The following is a 24,914-nucleotide window of genomic DNA, read 5'->3' as shown; positions in this document are numbered from 1 at the left end:
CAATCAATAAGTTATCAATTAGCCTGAAATTGCAACGACGAGAGACCAGCCTACTACCCTACCACATGTGGTGTTTCTCCATGCCCTTCATCCTTCCAAACTCCATAAATAAGCAGTATAATAGGCCAACACGAGTGGACTACAAAACAGTCCACTAAAAGTGAAATAAATCGAACTCACGGCTTCCGATCACCGTCCTATAAGTTCTAAATATTAGGAAACCAATCTATCAACCTTACTTGATATTTAAACACTTAAATACAGAAATTAGATGTTTATTAACTATGAATTACCTTTCAAAACTCGAACTACAAAGAGAAAAGGGAGGCGGTCTAATGATACTTACGCCGTAGGGATCGTTCTGATGTTATCGCTTCTCGATTTCGTACCCGGGATGTTAGTATTCTTTGAAATACTATTATAGAGCTCAAGGATAGGTTTTATGGTGTTATCTGGTCGGGTTCTATGTAAAAATGAAGAGAGAGACGAGTTAAGACCAATATATCAACTTTTGAAAAGTCAAAGAGGTGCTAGCTTGGCACCCTCTAATTGGCCCATCTTCCGACACTTATATCTTCTTATCCGGCTGTCGTATGAATGAACGGTTAAGAGCGTTGAAAACTACATTCCAAAAACTTCTATTTGGTATATAATATATCCCAAAAGACCTTATATAGTACACGAAATGTATTTCTCAAAAAGCTCTGTTACAAGGCAAATCCTTGTCGGTTTTTCCGCAACTTAAATCCGATTTTTTCCAAACTTTATATTTTTTATACAAACATCATATATAGTCATATTATGACTTTAAACTCATTTAAATCATGATTAACAAGTCTCATTTTTATTACGTCACCTTAGGACGCACAGGGTATAACAGTTTGACTTTTGAGTAAACGGCCTCGGATTAGCGATTTGATGAATCTAATATATTTGTATGGTGATTTTGCAATTGGTTGTATATTCAGATTTGAATTTGGAGGTTCCTAGAAGGTTTTGTCTCTATTTGCCGAAATTTGGTAATTTAAAGAATTGGATAGTTTGTAGGTTTGACTGATAGTTGACTTTGATATTATTGGATTCTGATTGGTGCTCCATTACTTTGAATAGAATTGTTTGGCTGAATGGAACTTGTGTGTGAATTTTGATTGAAATCTGGATTGTGTAGATATAATTCAGACATGTTTAGCGAAGTTGGAATGTTTGAAAATTAAGAGAATACTTTTTATCTTAGAGTCTTGATTTTGATGTAATTGGTGGTGTTTTGAGCCCTCGAATAAGTTTAGATTAGGTATATGTACTTGTTGGTATGGTTGGACGGGGTCCCAAGGGATCGGCTGAGTTTCGGACCACCTGGAGCAAGTTTGTGATGGCTGATTTCTGCTGGTGTCTAGTGTTCATCACGTTCGCGAGGGGTGTCTCGCACTCGTGATGAAGGAGTTGGACTAAGGGGATCATTGTACTTCATGTTCACATTGGGGTGTTACGTTTGCGAATATTGAGGTTGTTTTGCTTCGTGTTTGCGGAAGGGGAGCCGAGTTCACGAAGAAGGACTTGGTTTGAAGGCTTTGCCCTACGCGTTCACATAGGTGCTTGTCGCGTTCGCAAAGAGGTGCGACTGTAAGCTTTCGGGTCCGCGTGACTCCTATCACATTCGCGAAGGAGGATTTTTGGGAGAGGCAAATTTCTTCTTCGTGAACGCGAGTCTTGGGCTGCGCTCACGAAGGGCAGGGCTGAGCAGATTAATTAAGTTTGAAATTTCGGGATTTTACCCATCTTTTCATATTTTAAACTCTAGACTTTGAGAAGAGGCGAATTTTCAAGGGATTTTACTACTACTTTGTGGGTGAGTAATTTTTACTTGGATTTGAATATATATCTTGTTTTTCCATGAATTGATACACTTAAATCATTAAAAATTGAATTAGAAATTAGGGTTTTTATTTATGAGATTTGAGGGTTGATTTGGACTCCATTTTAGAATCTAATTACATATTTGGACTTGTAGGGTTATGAATAGTCAGGATCTACCCCTTGAATAGAATTTTGACCATGTGGGCCCTGGTTGGCTTTGTTGGCTTTGTTGAGATTTGATTAAAGATTGAAACTTTATTGTTTGAGATTAGTTCCTATAGCTTTGTTTGACATTATTGAGTTGTATTTGACTAGATTCGAGTCGTTTGGAGTTTGATTTGAGCGGAAAATCTATTTTAGAAAGTTGAAGTTGTTACCAGATGGAGGTAAGTATCTTGTCTATCCTTGTAAGAGGGAATCCCCTCACAAGTAATCTATTTTCTACTTGCTACTTGATTTAGGAGCCACATATATGCGAGGTGACAAGCGTATATATATAGCTAGGTTATGACCATATCTGGTAGAGTTTGGCTTATGATTATGCCTCATTTGGACTATATGAATTTATTGTCCATGTTCAATTGATTTTATGACTACGTGATGACTCATAATTATGATTTAGAACCATGCTTAAGGTTATGACTTGTTGAATTGGACATAAAAAATTATTTTGCCATAATAAACTTTATGATAAATCCGTAGTCATATAATTTCTTATTTGACTCATGATTTGGTGGTTAAATGGCTTAATTCACTCAGGCTAAATATTATGATTTGAATCATGAATGCTGAAATTGCACATTGAATTGTTATGATAAATTGAATTAGATGATTAGCCATAGCCATCTTTTATCCATATGAGCTTTTATCCGCATCTGTTTTTTAATCTAATATACCACTAAGCTAGTTGCTTAGTGTTGTTTCTATTAATAATAATCAAAACAAAATAAAATACAAGGTGTTAGGAGGTCTTACAAAATATAAGTAAATAAAGTATGAAAGTACATAAATCCTATTATCAAAGTTGAGTATTACACTCAACTTTGATAGTACAAGAAGTACTATGAAGCATATCCCTTGAGAAGCCAAATCTAGACATGAGCATATGAGACCATGATTATCTAAGCATGTATAGCAAACATTGCACTTCTTCACATGTGATTCTGGGCTTGAATCTTTGCACTCCTCCGTATATGGCAGCTCAAAACAATATCTAACATTGAGCTTTAACCATGTCAAAGCCATTTTTTAGTCGCATTATATGCACTGAGGTTCAACATTATTGTCCAAAACAAAGCACTACTAATGGTGTTGTAACTTTGCCCCAGCAATTTGTACTTGTGCTAGCCTTCTCTAATTGTTTACCCGGTATAACAAAACTCATCTTGTATTAGAGATGCCCGGTAGTTCTTCCATATGACAATCATCTGACCTGCAACAGGATGCAAAATCCCATGGTCCATAGCCTGGGCAATGCAATCTTCTTGCGGGTGTCAGTATTACTTGTGTTATCATGAGACCTGCTAGAAATGTCTTGTAAGACCTCCATGAAATAGTAGATGCACAAGCGATTACATCTTATGATACAGAACTTCCCATCACTACCAAACTGGAATTCTAGGAAGTTCCAGTTTTGTTGACTCATATGAAGTCTTCTCCATGTCTTGTTTGATGAGAATTTAGGCTTGTCTACGTAGATATTACACCTATAGGGAATTAGAATCGAAGATACTAATACCACCTTAATAGGCTTGGCCAAAACATAGAACCAAGCACCCTCAACAGTACCTTTAAAACAAGAAACAACGTTAGTAGATAAAATCTTCCTACTCTTCTCTCTATGGATTCGAGTAGAAAGTGCAGTGTGATCTCCTTCCCCTAACACCTTCCCATCTCCTTCATCATATTTCCTCATCATCCACCTTATTATAAAGAGGCTCCCTGTCCACTTTATGTCATTAATTTGCATCATCACTTAGAATTTGGCTTGGCAGTTCTTACCATAATGTAGGGTATATGTAGCTTGTCATTATTCAGAACCTTCCTCCCTTATGTGTCTAGTTCCTCAAATGAATGTACTTCAACAATGTCATGTTGTTCTAGAGTCAAGTTAGCTAGATGATCTACTAACTTGTTGCCTTCCCTCAATACATCAACAACCTAAAACATACCCCTAGCCAGTAGTGTTTTAATTTACTCCACCTGATTGGCTATGGTCCAGGGTGGTTCCCAAACTTACTCCAGCATTCTCTTCATCAACATAGAGTCTGTTTCAGTAAGGCATGGAGGAAACTGCAGATGGATTATGTACCTGAGAGCTTCAAGAATGGCATGTGCTTCAGCTATGTTGTTTGTTGCATTCTCAATTGAATCAGCCTGCAGCTCAAAACAATATCTAACACTGAGCTCTAACCATGTCAAAGCCAATTTTGTAGTCGCATTATACGCACTGAGGTTCAACATTATTGTCCAAAACAAAGCACTATTAATGTTGTTGTAACTTTACCCCAGAAATATTTACTTGTGCCAGCCTTCTCTGATTGTATACCCGGTATAAAAACACTCCTCTTGTATTAGAGATACCCAAGATTCATGGTAGTTCTTCCATATGACGATCATCTGACCTGCAATAGGATGCAAAATCCCATGGTTCATAGCCTGGGCAGTGCAGTCTTCTTGGGGTTGTCAGTATTACTTGTGTTATCATGAGACTTGCTAGAAATGTCTTGTAAGACCTCTATGAAGTAGTAGATGCACAAGCGATTACATCTTATGATACAGAACTTCCCATCACTACCAAACTGGAATTCTAGGAAGTTCCAGTTTTGTTGACTCATATGAAGTCTTCTCCATGTCTTGTTTGATGAGAATTTGGATTGGTCTACGTAGTGATTACACCTATAAGGAATGAGCATCGAATATACTAATATCACCCTAATAGGCTTGGCCAAAACATAGAACCAAGCACCCTCAACAGTACCTGCAAAATAAGAAACAATGTTAGTAGATAAAATCTTCCTACTCTCCTCTCTATGGATTCGAGTAGAAAGTGCAGTGTGATCTCCTTCCCTAACACCTTCACATCTCCTTTATCATATTTCCTCATCATCCATATTATTACAAAGAGGCTCCTCATCCACTTTATGTCATTGATTTGCATCATCACTTAGAATTTGGCTTGGCAGTTCTTACCATAATGTAGGGTATATGTAGCTTGTCATTATTCAGAACCTTCCTCCCTTGTGTGTCTAGTTCCTCAAATGAATGTACTTCAACAATGTCATGTTGTTCTAGAGTCAAGTTCGCTAGATGATCTACTAACTTGTTGCCTTCCCTCAATACATGAACAACCTAAAACATACCCCTAGCCAATAGTGTTTTAATTTACTCCACCTGATTGGCTATGGTCCAGGGTGGTTCCCAAACTTACTCCAGCATTCTCTTCATCAACATAGAATCTGTTTCAGTAAGGCATTGAGGAAACTGCAGATGGATTATGTACCTGAGAGCTTCAAGAATGGCTTGTGCTTCAGCTATGTTGTTTGTTACATTCTCAATTGAATCTGCCTGGACATATTTAAGATCACATATTCCATCCCTTATGCAAAATACATATGAAGCTCCTACATTGTCTCCTCTACACACCCCATCAGTATTACATTTGATCCAGCCCACAAGAGGTGGTTGCCACTACACCTTAGTATACCTCAGTTTAGGAATATGTTGTAGTATCTTATCATGTAGATCTCGCCAATTTGCAGCAACTCCCTTGAAGTTTGGCCTTCTCACCTTTAGGAGCATCTATATTGAGGTTTAAATCTGAAAGATCACTCTGTTAATAGACACATTCCTCCCATGCATCCTTGAATTCCTCCTCTTCCATAAGTGCCACACAATTAGACTTGGCATAGCATGATACATTGCCTTCAAACTTATGTTAACTGGCCTACTCCACCATTCATTTATGACTTGTACTAACTGTTTCCCTACTGTTTTAATCCCTGCAGGTGCACCAAAGTAGTCCCAAACATATCTAGCAACTGGAGACTTCAAAAAGACATGAGGCAGTGTTTCCTCATTAGGATTCCTACAGCACCAACACCTTGAAGTTCTAAAGTATCCCAGCCTTAAGAACCAGTCATCTAGTGGAAACTTTGCTTTCTCAACCTCCACTTAAAGAAACTAACTTTGAATGGTAAGCCTTTTACCCAAATGAATTTGTATATCTTATTTTCTTCCCTTCTTCTCCTTGTGTATTTCCATGCAGATTTCACTTTGAAGTGGCCTTTTGATTCCAATTTCCACCATGGTTTATCCTTCACAATAGAGTCTGCATGTGGTATGATGTTCTGCAGTATATGGTCATCTATATCATCAGTCAAAAGCTCCATCAACAACACTTCATTCCATGCCCCATTCTCCATAACTTCATCTGCGTACCTAATGATTTCATCACACCAATGATTTATCCCTGAAGCATGGTAAAAGTCTCCAAGTCCAGTCCAATTGTCATACCAGAAGAAAGAGTTGCCACTCTTCAATTGCCACCATACCTCCCTCATTTGAAGCATTTTCTTCCACACATGAGAGACACCTTCCATGGTACCACGCTTCATTAATCTTCTTACAGTATTTGTTTCTCATAAATGTAGTCCACATTGCGTTCTTAGTTCTGTAATTCCACCAGAGCTTGGAAAACAATGCCTTGGGCACATCATAAAGTGACCTAAAGACAAGGCCTCTTTCCTTTTTAGGCAGACACAAAGTATCCCATGAAGCCCAATGTCTTCCCCTACCATTCCCAGAATTGCTCCAATAAAACCTAGCAAACATCTTATGTGAGTGGTAAATGACATTTGCATGTGAATTTAATGCTGACAAGAGGTGTATTGGCATACTTTCTAACACATGTGATATCAATACAACCCTTCCACCATTTGATAATAGCTTGCCCTTCCAAGATGATAGCCTCTTCTGAACTTTAAATATAATATTCTTGTAGAAATCCTTTTGCCTGCTATTGTAAAATATTGGACATCCCAAGTATGTAAATGGGAAAAGATGTCTTTGAAATTCAATAATGAGATGGACAGTGTTCACTTCATCGGCATGAGAACTTTCATGCATATAAAAAGAATATTTTTCCGTGTTGATCTTCTAACTTGAGATTGGCTCATATTCTTCCAAAACATTCATTATAAGCTATATTGCCCTATAATGTGAAAAACTGAAGATAATCGTATCATCAGCATAAGACAGATAGTTGATGTTGTGACTCCACTTTGGCATTCCAAATCCTATGAAGTCAGGATTGTCAAACAAATCATCTAAGGCTCTCCAAAGCACTTCAGCTGCTAGTATGAACAATGTAGGTGAAAGATGATCCCCTTGTTTAACACCCCTTGAAGATTTAAAAAAGCCATTAGCCTGCCCATTCAAAAGAACTGAATATCAGTTATTAGACACCAACCTAAATATCATATCTACAAATACCTCTCCAAACTCCATCTGCCTCAAAACCTTTGTCAAGAATAACCATGAGACTCTATCATAAGCCTTTGCCATATCAAGTTTGATAACCACATTTTATGGCTTGCCTCTCTTTCTTATGTCTGTTATGATCTCCTGTGTTAGCAGAATATTTTTCACTATACTTCTTCCCTTGACAAAACCTTCCTGGTTAGGAGAGATTAGAGTAGACAGTAACTCAACTAACCTTTCATGGATCACTCTGGATATAATCTTGTTGGAGAAGTTGCTCAAGCTAATTGGCCTCGTGTCTAAAAATGTAGCCACATTCTTCTTCTTAGGTAACAACATAATATTTGTATGAGTGATGAACTTTTGAAGTTCTGCACCGCAAAAGAATGCCATGACCATATTAAGCAGATCTTCACCAATAACCTCCTAGCAAGCCTGATAAAAATGTCTAGTGAATCCATCTGGACCACTAGCATTGTTACCATTCAATCCAAACATTGTTGCCTTGACCTCCACCATTGTTGGTTCTTCCCACAGCCTCTCATTTTGATCATCAAAAATCATTCTAGGAATATTTTGTATTATATCAAAGTTTGTTGGAATTCTTTCTTTTGTGAATTGAGCTTGAAAAAGGTCCACTGCCTTCCTAGCCATTTCAGCCCGTGTTTCAATCCAATTACCATTGTTATCCAATATTTTGGATACCTGCAACCTTTTTCTTTTGCCTTTGACATGAGCATGAATTAAATTTGTGTTTCTATCCCCATACTTGAACCACTGCATACTATCCTTTTGCCTCCAAAATTCTTCTTCTAAGTGATATAACCTTGTAAGATCAGCCTCAACCTTATGCAGCTTAGCTTTATTTTGAGTTGTTGGATTTAGTTCAAACTCCACCTCATGCACCTTAATGACATCCTCTAGTGCTGCAATTTGTTTAAATATGTATCCAAAAGTCTCTTTGCTCCAACCTGCCAGTGCTTTCTTTACATTCTTTAGCTTGTTTTGAAACATAATAAATGGATTCCCCACACTATGAGTTAACCAATTCTCCTTCACCACATTCAGGAAAGTCTCATGTTTTTTTCCAAAAATTTAGAAACTTGAAAGGTTTCTTAACCTGGACACTGTTAGTGTTACAAGATAACAAGATAAGGGCATGATTAGAACCATATTTAATCAAATGCTCAACTTCCAGTGCTGAGAGTAGATCCTGAAATTGTTGATTAGCCAAGAATCTGTCAGGCCTCTTGAAAATGCAATCATCATCATACCTCCCATTCCACCATGTATATAGACTCTATTTGAAGCCCAAATCATACAATGCACATGTATCAACACAGTACGCAAAGTCTTCTACTTCACTTGGGTATACTAGACGTCTACCATACTTCTCTTCTTCAGATAAGATAATATTGAAATAACCCCCTACAAGCCATGGTGATTCCATATCTGAGGCTAAATGATACATAGAATCCCACAATTCAATCCTCTCTATAGCATCACATTTAGCATACACTAATGTAACAATTATCTCCTAACTCAAACTTCTATGACACTACCTTAAAGTCATTTGTTGCTCCATATCCATCATGATTTCTACGTCTATTTCCTCATCTACAAAAGTCCAGATCTTACCATTCATGTCTGCAAAGGCAGAATGAATCCCTAGCTTTCTTCTATATTCCTCCAGCTTATTGATATCTTGCCAAGGTTCCATCAAACCAATGATATAGAAATTGCACTTCCTATGTAGGTTAATTAACCTTTGGAAAGATTTTTGTGTGTTCGCAGACCTCACATTCCATACTAATGCATTATTCATAAGATCACTTGGAAGTTGAGAGCCCACTCCTCTTTGATTGTACCCTCATAGGGACGGTCTTCTCTTTGTGTTTCTTTGATTGTTTTCTAGCAGATTTATTTTTATCAACACTCCTAGGTGAGATGTCACCATCCCTAGCTGCTTGTTGAAAGTTGGCGGCAGTAGATTCTTCCTCAATATCCTCACCTAGTTCCTCTTGTTCACATTTATCATTGTCAACCACCTGGAGTGCCATAAGATTTGACTCATGCCTCTTAGCTATTATTCCAAACTCCTTTTGGCCCCTATGATTGATAAGCATACATTTTGCCAATACGCCGCTAGTAACACTGAATGTTTTCCCATCTAGAATCCCAGGATCATCCACTGCCAACCCTGCGATTTGGATTGCCTTGTTGTTTGCATTTGACTGCCTAGCTTCAGAAGCATAAGCTCATGTTGCTAGGTCAATTTGATCATGTGACTGTCTTGTAGCCTCCTTCAACACCAATGCATTCTTCTCCATAGTACCAAATGCCTCTTGCATCACCCTAAATTGAATATCATAAACTGATCCTAATGTAGGGTTTACTGTAGCACTTGCAGCAAACACTGTTCAATTATTTCCATCTCCTTGCCTTCAGCTGTTTGATGAGTTGACTTCACTGTATCCTCTAATACCTTAGTACTAGCCTTCTCAACTTGAGCACCACTCAAAATTTCCACCGGAGCACCTCCGGCATCATCTACAACCTGAGCAGCATCCCTAGGGAATACTGTTACATTAGATTTGTTCCTAGCTGAAGCTCCAAATGTTGATCCTTCAACAATATCAGCTTGTTTATGAGATATTTGAGCTTCTTTAACTAGTATAGTACCATGCTTCTTATTCAATTCTTCAGAAACCTCAACCCTAGATTTTTGGGCACTAGGGTTTACTGTAGCAGGAGGAATTAGGTCAACTGTTTTTTCCTGCACTCCTCCAGTTTGTGCATGCATTCATGTATTGTTTTCTTCATTTTTTTTTTCTCCATAATCTCAACTCTATCACTCCACAATGGATATCCAGATGTTGCTTCCTTATCAGTTGCATTCACTTTGGTGGACTCTTCAAATATTTGTGAGGGAATTTCATGGCATGAATGATTAATTGTTACATTGAGTTGCCCTAATTCTTCTTTGTTTGTACCAAACCTTCTGTGTACCCATTAAATGGTCGACTTCTTTTTGTTAGCTTCTTCAATCCCAGAAAAAGTAGGATTAGGATTCTTTAATTTGGCAGCACTTGTACTCCCACCTTTCTTTGGACTAGAAGTCCCAATAGCAATAGGATTTGACTTGTTTCCCTTACTTGCCTCAGCTTCACCATTGTTCAGTACCTTCTGCACTGCCTCCTTCTTTATCTTTATGGCTTCATCAATTTCTCCTTCCTCCGGTAATGCAAATTTGTTTTTTGTTTGAATTGGAGCCTTGGTTTTCTGCTCCACATTCTCAGTCTTTTTACAGTACCCTCATTGCTCTTCTTCTTGTCTTCCTTCCCAGCATGATCCTTCTTTGGCCTGTTGTCCTTGACCTCCGTCCGCTTACCATTAGGATAACCAACTACTTTTCCACTAGTTAGCATTCTAATTGGTGGCTTGATATTATTTAGTTGCACCTGCTTCTTATCAGTAGCATCACTTTGAACTTGTGCCTCCGATTGAGTTTCCACAGTTGGTATAAGCTCTGGATATAGTCTTCTACATTCCTCTTCATTGTGACCTTGAAGCCTGCATTTCTTTCAATATTTGGGAATATAGTCATACTGCACCTTCACCCATTCATTTCTAAGTTGTCTTATTCTCTATGTCCATCCTTACCTTTTTAGGCAAATCAGATAGAAAATCCACTTTTACTTTGACTCTAGCACAATTAGGCCTAGTCTTGTTGATTGTGGCCATATCAAGATGCAATGCTTTACCAACTACTGAGGTTAATGAGAACAAAAACTCATTTACAAAATAAGTTGGTAATAGATTAGGGAATGAAATCCAAGTCATTGCTATAGGTGTTTCCTCACCAACTTTGAATTTAGCATCACAGATTTGAGGTCTCATCTGATATTGGTATTCATCTTTGACTTTCACATAGTAAGCACTCTTTGAAGTAAGATTAACATAATATTCCAATAATGTAAGCCTGATCAACACATGCCTATCTCTAAGAAAATCCACATTGCACTCACCGTTTATCCCATATTGAGCAGGAATCAACCTACGCAGCTCCTGCAATTCTGGCCACCCATACAAAAATTTGCCAATGACAGCATATTACAATCCTTCAATGATGTTCGTGTGAGTAACTTCTGCTTCTGTCCATTTGATTAATGGCTGCCCATGTAGAAAAGTAACAGGTTTTATGGGGATAGGGGCAACAATGATCATATTAGGTTTTACGTGCATGATCGTATTTAATGCACTAAGTTTGAGAATATGTATGTAATCTAAGGGTCAGAGAATGATAGGGGTATTGTTTGAAGATGGTGTAGGGTTGTTAGGGGGCTGATCAGCCGGTAAAATAGGTTGGTCGTCGGCCGGCGAGGCCATAAGAGAGCTCATGAGTTTTTTTCCCAGTCTTCGCAAAATCGCCTATCGCCAAAGCTCTAGGTCAAGAATCGTTGTCTTCTTCCCCCAAGTTCTGGGGGCGATATTTTATCCGCATCTTTATTGTTATATTCAGTGCTTTTTTATTAAATTATTTCATACACATATGCATGATTGGAGAGTTGATTATTGTGGAAAGTTGAGAATTTTGGCACTACGGATATTATGAGCGGATATTGATTATTCATAATTGATCATTGATTATGAAATAATGCAGCCGGAGTCAGGTAATTACCCATGTCACTTTGGGCCCTGTGAGCATAGGCACTCAGGTTTGGTGCTTAATTTGGACATGTGGTATGTGTCAGCCACATGAATATGTGTTGTGAGTAAGAATTGATCCCGAGCATACATATTTAGGTATCTTGACTCATGTATCAAGTTTTTATGTGAGGATTGAGGTGTTGATATTTTATTTGATCTCCTTTATATGTAAAGCATGCTTTAACTTTGTATAAACTGTGTCTTGAGCTTTCATACTCATTTGATAATGCCATGCCTTATTTCGTATCTTATTTATGCTTTCATCTGATTATTTGGATTGCTAATGAGTGTTAGAGTTGACCCTTTGCCACTACTTCTTTGAGGATAGATACTGAGTACTGTTATTTTTGTACTCATAATATGCTTCTGCATATTTTTGTGCCGGTTCTGAGGCTGGTATTAGTGGTATTCCTCCAGCAGAGTAGGAGATTTATTTGGGGACTTCGTGGTGAGCTATTTTACCTGATCCGACTCGCAGCACATGGAGTCCCTTTTCCTACTTAGCCATTTCTGTCTATTTATTTTCTTTTAGACATATGCTCTTATTCGGTTTAGACTGTTTACTCTTGTTAGATGCTTGTGACATTGTGGCACCGAGTTTGGGTATTGTTCGACAGTTGTGGTCCCATTTTAGATCCAATATTAGATATTTGTATTTATGATATTGGTTTTGAGACTTATTCCGTATTATTATCCTTATCATATCACTGTTAATGACTTAAAATTAGATTCTATTATTGTTGGCTTACTTAGCAAGCAGGATAGACACCATCACGATCAGAGGCGAATCTAGGAATTCGAGAAGATGGGTCCACCATTACTTCAAAGACAAACATTTACTTTCATGATATAAAGTTTTACAAAAACAACAGCTTGGCTAGCAAAAATTATCCAATTACATTATCTCACAAATACATCATCAATTTACATTTGTATTCGACGAGCTTTCATATCTTGAAAGCAATCTATAATAGCATCATTACTTACAGTTGCAAATACCTTACGCTCTATATTGCAAACTAAACAACCATTCAAAAATTCATCACCAATGTTATTACGTAGATCGTTCTTTATGAGCTTCATTGAGGAGAATACTCTTTCCACGCTTGTTGTAGCAACAAGTAAAATCAATGCCAACTTCATAAGTAAATAAACAAGACACGAAGTTTGATTCAATTTTGTTTTGGCCATCACTATAGCAAGATCCTTAATTCCTTTCAAATTGAGAAATACGTTATCACACTTTCGAGCATAGACAATGAAACTATCAAGCTGGTAACTGAGATCCCGAAGCTCCCTATCACCAAACTCACTTGGATAATACTCGGCCAACTTCATTATTCTATCTTTGTCAAAATTAGTAAATAAATCATCCGGATTCAAACTAGCCATACCAAGGAGTAAGTCACTAGTCACTACATCAAAGCGATAATTGAGCTCTAGAAGTTAGAAATCAATAATAGCATAAAATACTTTCACACGAACAAGAATTTGGTTGGCCATTGTTTAACTTGATCAAGTATCTATCCATTTTGATGTTCAAAAAAGTTGTTCCTACAAAATCATATACTCGCATTTATTCAATCTTAGACCATATCCATTTTATAAATTCAAATCAATCTTAATCATAACAAAAAAATCATGAAAAGGGGAATCACACCCCTTTAGAATTCATTATTTAAAGGAAATCACGCATTCATACCCCTTTCACATTCAAATATAAGAGAATCACGAATCACGAACACTTGCAAATTCATAATATAGTAGGGGAATCACATCCCTTCCAACTTACAATAAAATAAAATGAAAATATATCAATTCGTCCGCAAAATATGTAATAATTTATCTTGATCAACTGAATGTCTCTGCGACTCTGCCCAAGTTCCGGACTTTGGAAGCAAGTTTCACAATGTAATCTGCCAAATGACACAAAATAAAGTATTATAATGGTTAATAGGATTCCAAAAATTATATAAACAATTAACCAAATAACTGAGATTAACAATAAAATAAGAAGTAAAAAATATACCTGCTTAAGGAGTACAAAAAACTTGGAAGATCCTTGAGAAAGAGAGCAAATAAGGATTGAAGAATCACTGGTAATAGAGATTCTAAGATACCATTCTGGAATTGCAAGATTATAGCGATGTGAATCGAGAGAAGACAGAGGATATGCTGATTTGGGGTTTAGAGTTTAGAACAAGATTAAGAGAGAGAGAGAGAGAGAGAGAGAGAGAGAGAGAGAGAGAGAGAGAGAGAGAATTGACTTTTGGGTTTTGGCATGGGTGGGATTTGGGGGGGGGGGGGGGGAGGGATATTGGATATTTGGGATTAAAAAACTAAAAAGAAATAATACACTGCTACCACCGTGCAAAACAAATAAAAGAGAGGAGAAAAATAACTGAGTATAAAAATTGAGACTCTTGACCAGTTGACCGCAAAAAAACTAAGAAAAGGCCCACTAGTGCACCTTTGACCTATTTTTTACCATGGGGCCAGCAAGTTATTAAGTGAATTATCTATATAATAAATTAAATTTTATGGGATTAGCATGGGGTCACCGGTACCACCATTTGTTAGGCAGATCCGCTTCTGATCACGATCTTTGATGGATTTTTGGGTCGTGACATAAGCATGTAATCCTCAATTTTTTGCACTAACAGGATTAAAGTATACTAATTATAAGGTGAAATGTAGCGAAAAAGCCGTATTTCTAGCGTACCATCAACAAGTTGGACTTTTACAAAATAAATGTATCCCCCCAAAAAAGGTTAGCTGGCATCCGTGCATGCACCAAATTACACTAAAAATTATTATAGTTAGATGATAATTGAAGAGATGATACATAATAATTAGTCATAGATAAGTAATAAAACACTTATGTGAAATATAAGGATTAGTTCCTATAGAGATTCTCTTTGGTCTAATTCCACGCCTATGATGAAAGAGGAGTCAGCGTGCCGTAAAGTAAAGATTGAAGGAGTAGAAAAATTTACCTATAGAATATTTCGAAAGGGTAACCTACGCATTTAAAAAAAGACCTGGTATTTCGACTTGAGAAGCGACCAGTTGGTTCACCAAAATTCCAACCAAGCGTCACATATTCTCGAGATCCTAAGGGATCTAGTGCCCAACTATCAACTCCTCCCGAAAATGCATTATACTAGATGGAGTAAATATTTTGCATCACGGCATTATTATGTTTGGTTTTTTCAACATTCTTGGTAAGAAAGTTTTTACATAGCTGTAAATATATAAATACTTTTTAAAAAGATAAAGAAGGAAAAATATCACTTTTAGTCCTTAAAGTATTGACAAACTCTAGTTGTTGGATATCATAATATTTGACTAAGCATATTTAACATTTAATTAATTAAGATATGCACTATTGGTCTTTTGCTTGTGTATTTTCACAAATTATATATCTTATTACATTATATAGTAATAAATTGAAAATTAATTATGCTTAGTCATATATTACAAGGACTAAAACTAAGATATGCTAATTATAATTAAGGTTATTTACATATAATTCAAATAACTCAGATATTTAACATGGTTAATGTCAAATATCAAAATGGAGTCATACTGGAAAAACAAAATTCACTGGCTAAAGAATTTTTAAATTTTTTAGATAGCCATCTAAAATGAGTTTTGAATTAAGGATAATATTTTCACTTACATTATTATAAAAATAATTATTATTGAAAAATAAAGTTTTAGAAACTGAAATTTTAAAAAAGAAATAATTTTTAAGAGATATCAACACACCAAATAAGAGTTCAAGTAGTAGTAAAAGAGTCAAGGTGTATCCAAAGAGTCATTTATAGTCTCAACATTTGATTGTTTTTCCGTAAATATGAGTTATTATTTTGCTTCATGACTATTTTTAGGATCCAATGACATCGGCGAGAATGGTATAAAAACAAAAAATAGAAGAAATTATTAAACTTTTTCATGTAGTATTTTTTATTAATATTCAATGATTATCTATATTTACCGAGAAAGTTGAAATTTTAAGATTATTTACATATAATTCAAATAAATTAAATATTTGACATGATTAGTGTCTGCGCATCCGCGCGGGTGCTAATACTAGTTACATTATATAGTAATAAATTGAAAATTAACTATGCTTAGTCATATATTACAAGGACCAAAACTAAGATATGCTAATTATAATTAAGGACCAAGAGTGTTATTATCCCAATCAAGGTTTAATGCCCTAATGTGCATAAAACTTACTCAATAAGTTCATTTCTTTTACCAGGAAAAAAAGTACGTACTTGTCGAAGAGGGAAAAATCAAACACAACTTTTTATCCTTCGGACCTTCTCTACGGCGAGCAGAGTTTTGCTATGCAGAGTTTCATCCCGCCAGTGCTAGCTCCTCATTGAAGTTGTTGCTTCTTATTTTTCATGGAACGCGATTTTCTATCGGCACACATGCGTAATCCGCCACCAATATTTCGAGGCATCTTTTCGAGCCTTTATCCAGTGCCTAAAACCTGTTTGATGTTATGCCCCAATAAACCTCAATTGGGTAATATTTCCCTCTTTCCCTCTGTTCACTTTAACTGTTTCTCATGCGCTGCTCTACAAACAATTGAACCCAACTCCCCATCAGTTGAAAACCCAAAACTTCAATATTCTTTTGGGTCTAAAAGGTTGAGTAAAGAGTTGAAATATGGTGCCAAGGAGAGATTTTTGATTCTGAACAAGAAAAAGGGGGTTAAATGGTACTCTGAAATGCTCAAAGATTATGCCACTAAGTTATGTTTGAAGGAAGGTAAAGCTTTACATGGTGAAATCATTAGGAGTTGCATAGAGCCCGATTCGCATTTGTGGGTTTCCTTGATTAATTTTTATTCGAAATGTGGTGATTTAGCTATGGCGGGCAATGTGTTTGATTTAATTCCAGAGAGAGATGTTGTCTCTTGGACAGCACTGATAGCAGGGTTTATAGCTCAAGGGTATGGCAGTAAAGGTATTTGCTTATTTCGTGATATGAGGGGAGAAGGTGTTAGGCTTAATGAGTTCACTTTGGCGACGGTTTTAAAGGGTTGTTCGATGTGTTTAGATTTGGAGTTTGGCAAACAACTACATGCCGAGGTTGTTAAAGTTGCTGGCTTTTCGGATATTTATGTTGGTTCTGCTCTTGTTGATTTGTATGCTAAATGTTGTGAATTGGAATCTGCTGTTAATGTGTTCTTTTCCATGCCCGAGCAGAATTCGGTGTCGTGGAATGCTTTACTTAACGGGTATGTGCAGGCTGGTCAAGGTGAGGAGGCTTTGAGATTGTTCTCGAAGATGTCAGATTCAGAGATGAGGTTTAATAATTATACTCTGTCTACTATTTTGAAGGGGTGTGCCAGTACACCAAATCTGAGAGCTGGCCGAGTTATCCATTCGTTATTGGTCAAAATTGGGTGTGAACTTGATGATTTTACAAGCTGCAGTCTTGTAGATATGTATAACAAATGCGGTCTGCAAGATGATGCCCTGAAAGTGTTTTTGAGGACTAAAAATCCTGACACTGTGGCATGGACTGCAATGATCAGTGGACTTGATCAGCAAGGACAGAAGAGGGAAGCTGTTCAGCTATTTTGCTTGATGAGACATTCAGGTTTGAGACCTAATCAGTTTACACTGGCTAGTCTTATTAGTGCTGCGGCTGATTCAGTGGACTTAATTTGTTGCAAAAGTATCCATGCTTGTGTTTACAAATTTGGTTTTGACTCAGAAGAGTGTGTCAGTAATGCATTGATTGCAATGTACATGAAATTTGGGTCAGCTTTTGATGGGCATCGTGTATTTTCTTCTACGAGTAATAGGGATATAATTTCGTGGAATAACCTTTTGTCTGGGTTCCACGATAATGAAACTTCTTATGAAGGACCAAGAATCTTCAGGAACTTGCTTGTGGAAGGTTTGAGGCCAAATATGTACACGTTCATCAGCAATTTGAGATCTTGTGCAAGCCTCTTAGATGCCACTCTCGGGAAACAAGTGCATGCCCATGTAGTTAAAGCTAACCTTGGTGGTAATAAATATGTAGGAACTGCTCTGATTGATATGTATGCCAAGTGTGGGCATTTAGATGATGCAGAAGTGATCTTTTACAGATTGAGTGAAAAAGACATCTTCACTTGGACAGTTGTCATTACAGGTTATGTGCAGTCTGATCAAGGAGAAAAGGCTTTTCGATGCTTCAATCAGATGCTAAGGGAAGCTATTAAACCCAATGAGTTCACTCTTGCTAGCTGTCTGAGAGGTTGCTCTGGTATAGCGAGCCTAGACAATGGGCAGCAGTTGCATTCCCTGGTAATAAAGTCTGGGCAGTTCAATGATATGTATGTGGCTAGTGCATTAATTGACATGTACGCAAAATGTGGGTGTATCAACAATGCTGAGTCTCTATTTAAGAGCGTGGGATCCTGTGATACAGTGTTGTGGAACACAATTATATTTGCCTACTCCCAACACGGGCTAGATGACAAAGCATTGGAAGCATTTAGAACCATGTTAAGTGAAGGTACTCTGCCTGATCGGATTACCTTTATTGGTGTCCTTTCTGCCTGCAGCCATCTGGGCCTGGTCAAAGAAGGAAGAAGGCATTTTGACTCAATGAAAGTTGTGTTTGGTATCACTCCTTCGATTGAGCACTATGCTTGTATGGTTGATATCCTTGGCCGTGGAGGCAAATTTGATGATATGGAACACTTCATTGAGGGTATGGAGCTTGCTCCTAATGCCTTGATATGGGAGACTGTTCTTGGAGTCTGTAAAGCTCATGGAAATGTGGAATTGGCTGAGAAGGCTGCAAACATACTTTTCGAAATTGATCCAACAGCAGAGTCAAGCTATATATTGTTGTCCAATATATATGCTACAAAAGGGAGGTGGGCTGATGTTTCAAAGGTTAGAGCATTAATGTCCAGGCAGGGTATCAAAAAGGAACCTGGTTGTAGCTGGGTTAAGATTGATAATCAAGTTCATGTCTTCTTATCTCAGGATGCTTTGCATCCTAGGTTAAATGATATCCATAAAAAGTTAGAGGAGCTGGCTTCAAAAATTTCTGCTGCAGGATATATTCCAAACACAAACTATGCACTTCATAATGTCTCTGACAAAGAAAAGATAGAAAACCTTTCACATCATAGTGAAAGGCTAGCTCTAGCTTTTGCTCTCATGAGCAGCAATAGAAATAGTACTGTCAGGATCTTTAAAAATCTGTGCATCTGTGGAGATTGCCATCAATTTATGAAGCTGGCGTCAATAGTAACAAACCGAGAAATAGTTATTCGTGACATTAACCGCTTCCACCACTTCTCTCATGGAATGTGCTCATGTAAGGACTATTGGTGATTATTGACTGGCTAACCCATCAGGCAACCACAGCTGCAACAGATCAATAGTGCTTAAATGAAGTTCTAAATGCAAGTCATGATAGTTCAATTTGAATATATTACTGAGGTGGCAAAGTAATGAGGTATTTACCAATCTTTAGTAGCATTTCACTGTTATGCAGAGTATAAACTTCGATCTTTATTCATCTTTTTCTCCGTGGATGTTGTCGTTATTCTTATATTCTTTCTTTCTTTTATTATTATTACCTTCTTCTTTCAACTTAGTCTGAAATATATGTTGACCCGGTGTTAACTTTGACTTGGTTTTTACAGCTAATCACCAAGCTATGTTGAAGTAAGCATTTGATTGTGAATGTTTTATTTTCCTTTCTCAGTTTCTTGACGTGGGCTGTCCATTCCAATTCTTCCCAAGAAAATTTTTTCTTGTGTTTGTCGGAAGTACCAAGCTGTTTTAATTAAGTAGCTATTTTGATGCATTCTTTCTCCTAAAGTGACCAAAGTTCCTTGATCCTGAAAAGCTTTGGTTGAAAATTCTAATAATCTAGCATATTCTTCATTTGTTAGCTTCAGTCTCTGCCAAGGTTTTTTTTTCCTTGGACGATCTTTCTAATTTGAACACAGCTCTTTCTGTTACCTACAGGACTAATAGCTGGGTTAATAAGTTACCTGAAGGGACAACAACAAACCCAGTATAGTCCCAAAAGTGGGGAGAAGAGACAAATAGATCAAAAGGTTAATCAATCTCTGAGGACTGAAACTAGGTGTGTGAAACCTCTGATAAACTTATTGCAGAAGGTGAAGAAACTGCTCAAGTAAATCAGAGGTACTCACGTCTCCCCTTTCTCCTATTCCATGTTTGAGCTGTACTCAACTCACTTTGGTAGCTGCAACGATATGTGACCATTTCCTGCCATCCACATTGTTTAATTTTTGAAATGCCTCTGAATAAAGTTCTTTTTCTATCAGAAGGATGAAAAGAAGATCAACTGATATTTCTATATCATTAAATGTAGAAAACAATATCACCGGTAGGGAACTCCCAACTACATATTACACAAAAATTTGGCTAATAATGATTTTGAAATACTGCAATTCTTTTGAGAAGTAAAAAAAAAAAAAATTGAGAAGAATACTGCAATTTGACAATTCATAAATTAATGCTTTTCGTATCTTCAAAAGATGAACAAGAGAGTTCCTACTCCCTGTTGTTATAGAGCTAGACGTGCTTTCACATCTTCTTAACCTTAGATGGCTGAAAAGGTCTTCCAGTAATGGAAAGAAATCCACCCAACTCCAGCTTCATGTATGGTTGCGTGATGCCATGGAGGGTAATCCTATTTCACCTCCTATAATCTTGATGGGAATTTGGATGAGCTTTGCTAAATAAAGAAGAATTGGTAGAGCTAAAGTCCAGGTGGTGATGGGCCAACATAACCTAGTTCACCATATTAAAAAAGCCAAAAGAAAAGCAGCTTATTAAAGGTTTCAAACTCAACTATGGTGAATAAACACAAGCATTGGAAATAAACAAAAAGTGTCCCTATAAGCACGTATTGTTTAAACAGTTTGAACCTATTCTAAGATAAGATTCAACATATAGTTGCATCAAATATGGAATAGAAAAATAATCTTTCATATTACATTGGCTAAACCCAACAAGAACAAAAAAGAAGCGTTGGAATCGAGTTCTATTGACCAAACTGAAACCTCGTTCTAAGTCCTAAGAAAAGAAGTTTGCACTCGCTAACTCCCCTTCCTTTGCTCCACTGATACCAAAGATCAAAAAAACCGGATAGAAAGAAGGATTGGTTAGCGAGCAGTCAACCACTAGTTAAAAAGATCTTAGCATATTGTGAATAACCATATTCCATCATTTTTTAAGTGGGATGATCTGATTGGCTGTACTAGCTTAATATAAGCTATGCACTGTTCAATGCAAGAAAAGCCATGCAAATAACAGGCATAAGCTTGTCACATTTCTTTGTGTTGAACCCCATACTCCTACAACGAACGAGTTAGGTATAAGAAAAACTCAAAGGCTGTTCGGGTGAGGTCATTAGAAAGAAAACAAAGTTGACCATGTCACTGGAAGCAGACCATATTTTGCTTATCCTTTTATGTCTTGACTCTAGAGTTCAAGATTATGCAGTCAAATGGTTGCAATCAAGAATTGTCCCCATTTGATGGTGGATCTTTAAACATTTTTTGATGCTATAGTTAGAATCTGAAGTGATCGAGAGTCCATAAAGCCTGGTGGTGTTCTCTAGGCCTGTTTGTGAATTAGGCATAACACTAGCAATTTTTTCTTCCATATTTCTATTATTATAGTCTTTTGCAACTTTTGTAGGGTCTGATTCTGAATGTTCGTGGCTTTGTGCATAGCTTTTATACGTGAATAGTTTGTACAAGCTGTTCTATGAAGAGCTGGTGTTATCTAGCTTCTTACATCTTGATGGGACTGCTATACAGATTGACTTTGCTACACCAAATAAGAGACTGAATGTCATGAACATCGTTTCAGTGTTGGAGTGTACTTCCAAGTCAAACCAAGCTTGGAGTATAGCAAATAGTAAGTGTCTGTTGTTGATAGAAGCATAGTGTTTAAAGAAAAGATGACCATAAGGTTGGACATCCCTCTTCCTATTAGCAACTTGTTCTTTTTAATCTGATTGGTTAAACCTTTCTAAATCCTCGTTTTAACCCACTTCTCCGGGATTCAAAGGCTCAGTTGTGAAGCATTATCATTCAAACAGTTTAGTCTTAAAACATCACCTGATGAAATCAGCATGTTCAAGTATTCAGAAATCAACTGCAAATCTGAATCACCTGCTAGATCTTTTATATCAACGAGGCCTTAGAATCTCATTGGCTTCAATAGTTTGTCTACATCTGTATACTAGTTGAAATTTGCATAATCCATGTAGTTCATTGAAAAAAACTTCATTCAGTTTTTCCCTTATGAACAATTCTGTCATTCAAAATATATAGACTTCAAAATATATAGACTTTAATTTTCCCTCATTCCTCACGGCATAATTCTCTAGAATGAATGTCCTGAATCATCATTTACTTAACAGGTAGTCTTGATAATTTGGTTGATGCTATCTCCTACTTGGTTTCTTAATGGCATCAATTGTGTACAATGTGTTTTAATGAATTGAACAGAAGATGGTTATCAAAAAAATGAATTGAACAGAAGATGTTCGATTCCTTTACTCACAAACAGGTCTTGAGTTATGATGCTGTTTTATATAAACAAAATGATGCTGTTTTGTATAATAGGGAACCTTCTAGATTCATCAGATCATGCACGTATTATCATCAAACCTTGCATATTATTTTCCAACGGTACTATGTGAGAATTAGTCAAGACAAGTTTTCCAACTTTTCCACAAAAGTGAATACTTACTATCAAAAAGAGAATCTGATTAATGAACTTTCCATGCTAATGCACCGGCAAAGTTGGGTCCTGGATTAAGTGAATTATTACGTACTTTTTTGTGACAATGGGTTAGGACTTCGGATAAATATATATGATTTTTTTTAACTGCATTCACACCTCGAGCTAGAGGCTATTGATGGGCCCGCGCCTGCACCTGCTGCCTTCAATATAGATGTGCTCATGCTCAAAAGTCTTAAGAATTAATACCGAGTGAAAAGTGTGGGGGAAGAGGAAAAGGTTTAGAAAATTCAGCTAGTAGCTGCTGAAAATTAGAGCATAACCTATCCAGGATATGCAGCTTTGTCTGTTTAAAATTCATAATTGTGATTCTTTTGAGCTCGCACAAAAATTGCTATTGTGCTAAATATGATTGATATGAGCTGTGAGCTTTAAAAAACTCTACAACAACAAATCCAGTGAAAAGCTTTAACAAACTCTGGTTTTCCAAAAAAAATTACCATTGAAATCTGTTCTTTAATTTTATTGTTTGTATTATGTTTTGTTCATTTTCTTTGTTTTTTCTTCTGTTCACAGGCTTATTTCTTCTCTCTCTGTGGCACTGTTTTTGCCGAGGGTCCGCCTTGAACCGTTGAAAAGGTAACTTTGCAGAGGAAAAAACAGAAATAGCAGATCATTAGGTTTTTCAAATTAGTAGAAGAGAAACAAGACTTGACCCTATCTGGGAAAGTTTCTTGCTAGTTATATGCAGTATTCTCTACACCAGGTTAATCGACCGATATTATATCACTCTGTTGCAGTAGGTCCAAATGATTTGTCTCAGAAAAGATCATCTGGGTGGGATATGTTCGAAATTAACTTGATTCAGAGATAATACGGTTGACTGATGAAAAATGCATGGAGAAAATAGGTGAATTTCATTGAGTCCCATGCCATAACATTAAATGTTTGGCTAGTACATTGTGACTATCAATAAATATTAATCTTGCATAGAATGATGCAACGGGAGCTTGTAAATTGACTTAATCACGTCTTCTTTACTTAGTATTTCTTGTTTGTTTTTCCCTCTTCTTTCTACTGTTGCTCTGCCCTAAACTCCTTTGGTTCTTCTCCAACTACTGATGCAAACTCTTTTTCTGGTTACTTTGCCTCTATTTTTCATTGTGATTTATTCTCAAGGCTTGTATTTTGATGTATAAGAGGTTCGGAGGTTCGTATCACATTGAATCTGCTCAGCTGCATGGGTCTGCTGCAAAGCCTCAAGGGAAGAAGAGAGAGAGCAAAAGGATAGGCTAAAGAACCTCGCAAGTAAGTGGTCTTCTTTCTATTCTATGGCCTTCAACTACTTGCTAAGATTGGACTTGACCAACTCTATATGTACATGCCAGCTCTGTGCTTGATAGGCAGAGAATAGGAAAGAGGGAAGAAATGTCACCTCAATTTTAACTCAGAGGGACCTGATCTACTGAATAGCTTCTAACAAGCTGGAAACAAGGGATAAAATTTGCAATTGGTTTACTCTCTGGTTGAACGCCTTCTGTTATTTGGTGCCAAAATCCATTAGCTATGCTGTTGTACCTCACAAGAAGACCAAGAGGTAGTCCCTCTTGCTTATCCCCATCTATCTCATATGAATCCTATTATATCTTCGGAAAGCATGAACTGATGATTAACCATGGTTTAAATACTATTCTCAGTTAGTTATCATGTTCTCTTATATGTGTAGATTACCAACTGTTTGATTTAGCCTAACTTGATGCAGCTGGTGTTGCTTAGAATGTTGTAAATCTCAGACGTAGGCAAAAGGCAACTGTAATGTAACACTGCATAACTGTTTTGAGTTTTTAACACATTTAAAGAAGTTTTTTGGTCCTTTTTGGCGTTTCGTTTTTAGGCATTGTTCTTTCTAAGTTTTTTTTTTTTTGCCATTTTCACTGTTTAACTGCATTGCATAAGTATATGTAACAAATTTTCTAACAAATTTTCTGGGTTGCTTTTATGGATGAAGTACCAGTGCTTTTCTAGGCTCAACGGCATATGCTGGCATGATGTAGATTTGATAAAGCAAAGGATTTACCTAATTGTGGCTCTGTTAACTAT

At 36.8% G+C, this 24,914-nt stretch overlaps 2 protein-coding genes across 17 annotated transcripts; one reads left to right on the top strand and one right to left on the bottom strand.

Annotated features, from left to right (window-relative positions):
• Nucleotides 1–7,761: 7,761 nt before the first annotated feature.
• LOC138895665 (uncharacterized) lies at nucleotides 7,762–9,055 on the bottom strand. The gene is made up of 4 exons (XM_070180379.1): nucleotides 8,974–9,055; nucleotides 8,711–8,853; nucleotides 8,456–8,635; nucleotides 7,762–8,388 (listed from the first exon to the last, which is right to left on the bottom strand). The coding sequence occupies exons 1-4, from the start codon at nucleotides 9,053–9,055 to the stop codon at nucleotides 7,762–7,764; spliced, it is 1,032 nt and encodes a 343-aa protein (XP_070036480.1).
• Nucleotides 9,056–16,304: 7,249 nt separating this feature from the next.
• On the top strand, nucleotides 16,305–24,687 carry LOC104117924 (pentatricopeptide repeat-containing protein At2g27610-like). 16 transcript variants are annotated; one of them, XM_009629069.4, is made up of 6 exons: nucleotides 16,305–19,536; nucleotides 20,055–20,237; nucleotides 21,762–21,983; nucleotides 23,391–23,453; nucleotides 24,015–24,122; nucleotides 24,203–24,687. In XM_009629069.4, the coding sequence occupies exon 1, from the start codon at nucleotides 16,464–16,466 to the stop codon at nucleotides 19,410–19,412; it is 2,949 nt and encodes a 982-aa protein (XP_009627364.1). In that variant the 5' UTR covers nucleotides 16,305–16,463; the 3' UTR covers nucleotides 19,413–19,536; nucleotides 20,055–20,237; nucleotides 21,762–21,983; nucleotides 23,391–23,453; nucleotides 24,015–24,122; nucleotides 24,203–24,687. The 16 variants fall into 16 exon arrangements, with proteins under 16 accessions (XP_009627364.1, XP_070037700.1, XP_018633691.1 ...); XM_070181599.1 differs by having other exon boundaries at nucleotides 23,615–24,122; XM_018778175.3 differs by having other exon boundaries at nucleotides 21,762–22,037.
• Nucleotides 24,688–24,914: the final 227 nt, after the last annotated feature.

Source organism: Nicotiana tomentosiformis, chromosome 7 (assembly GCF_000390325.3).
Source record: "Nicotiana tomentosiformis chromosome 7, ASM39032v3, whole genome shotgun sequence".
Classification (NCBI taxonomy): Eukaryota; Viridiplantae; Streptophyta; class Magnoliopsida; order Solanales; family Solanaceae; genus Nicotiana; species Nicotiana tomentosiformis.
Note: the sequence above shows the minus strand (reverse complement) of the source record. Positions and strands in the feature narration are given on the sequence as shown.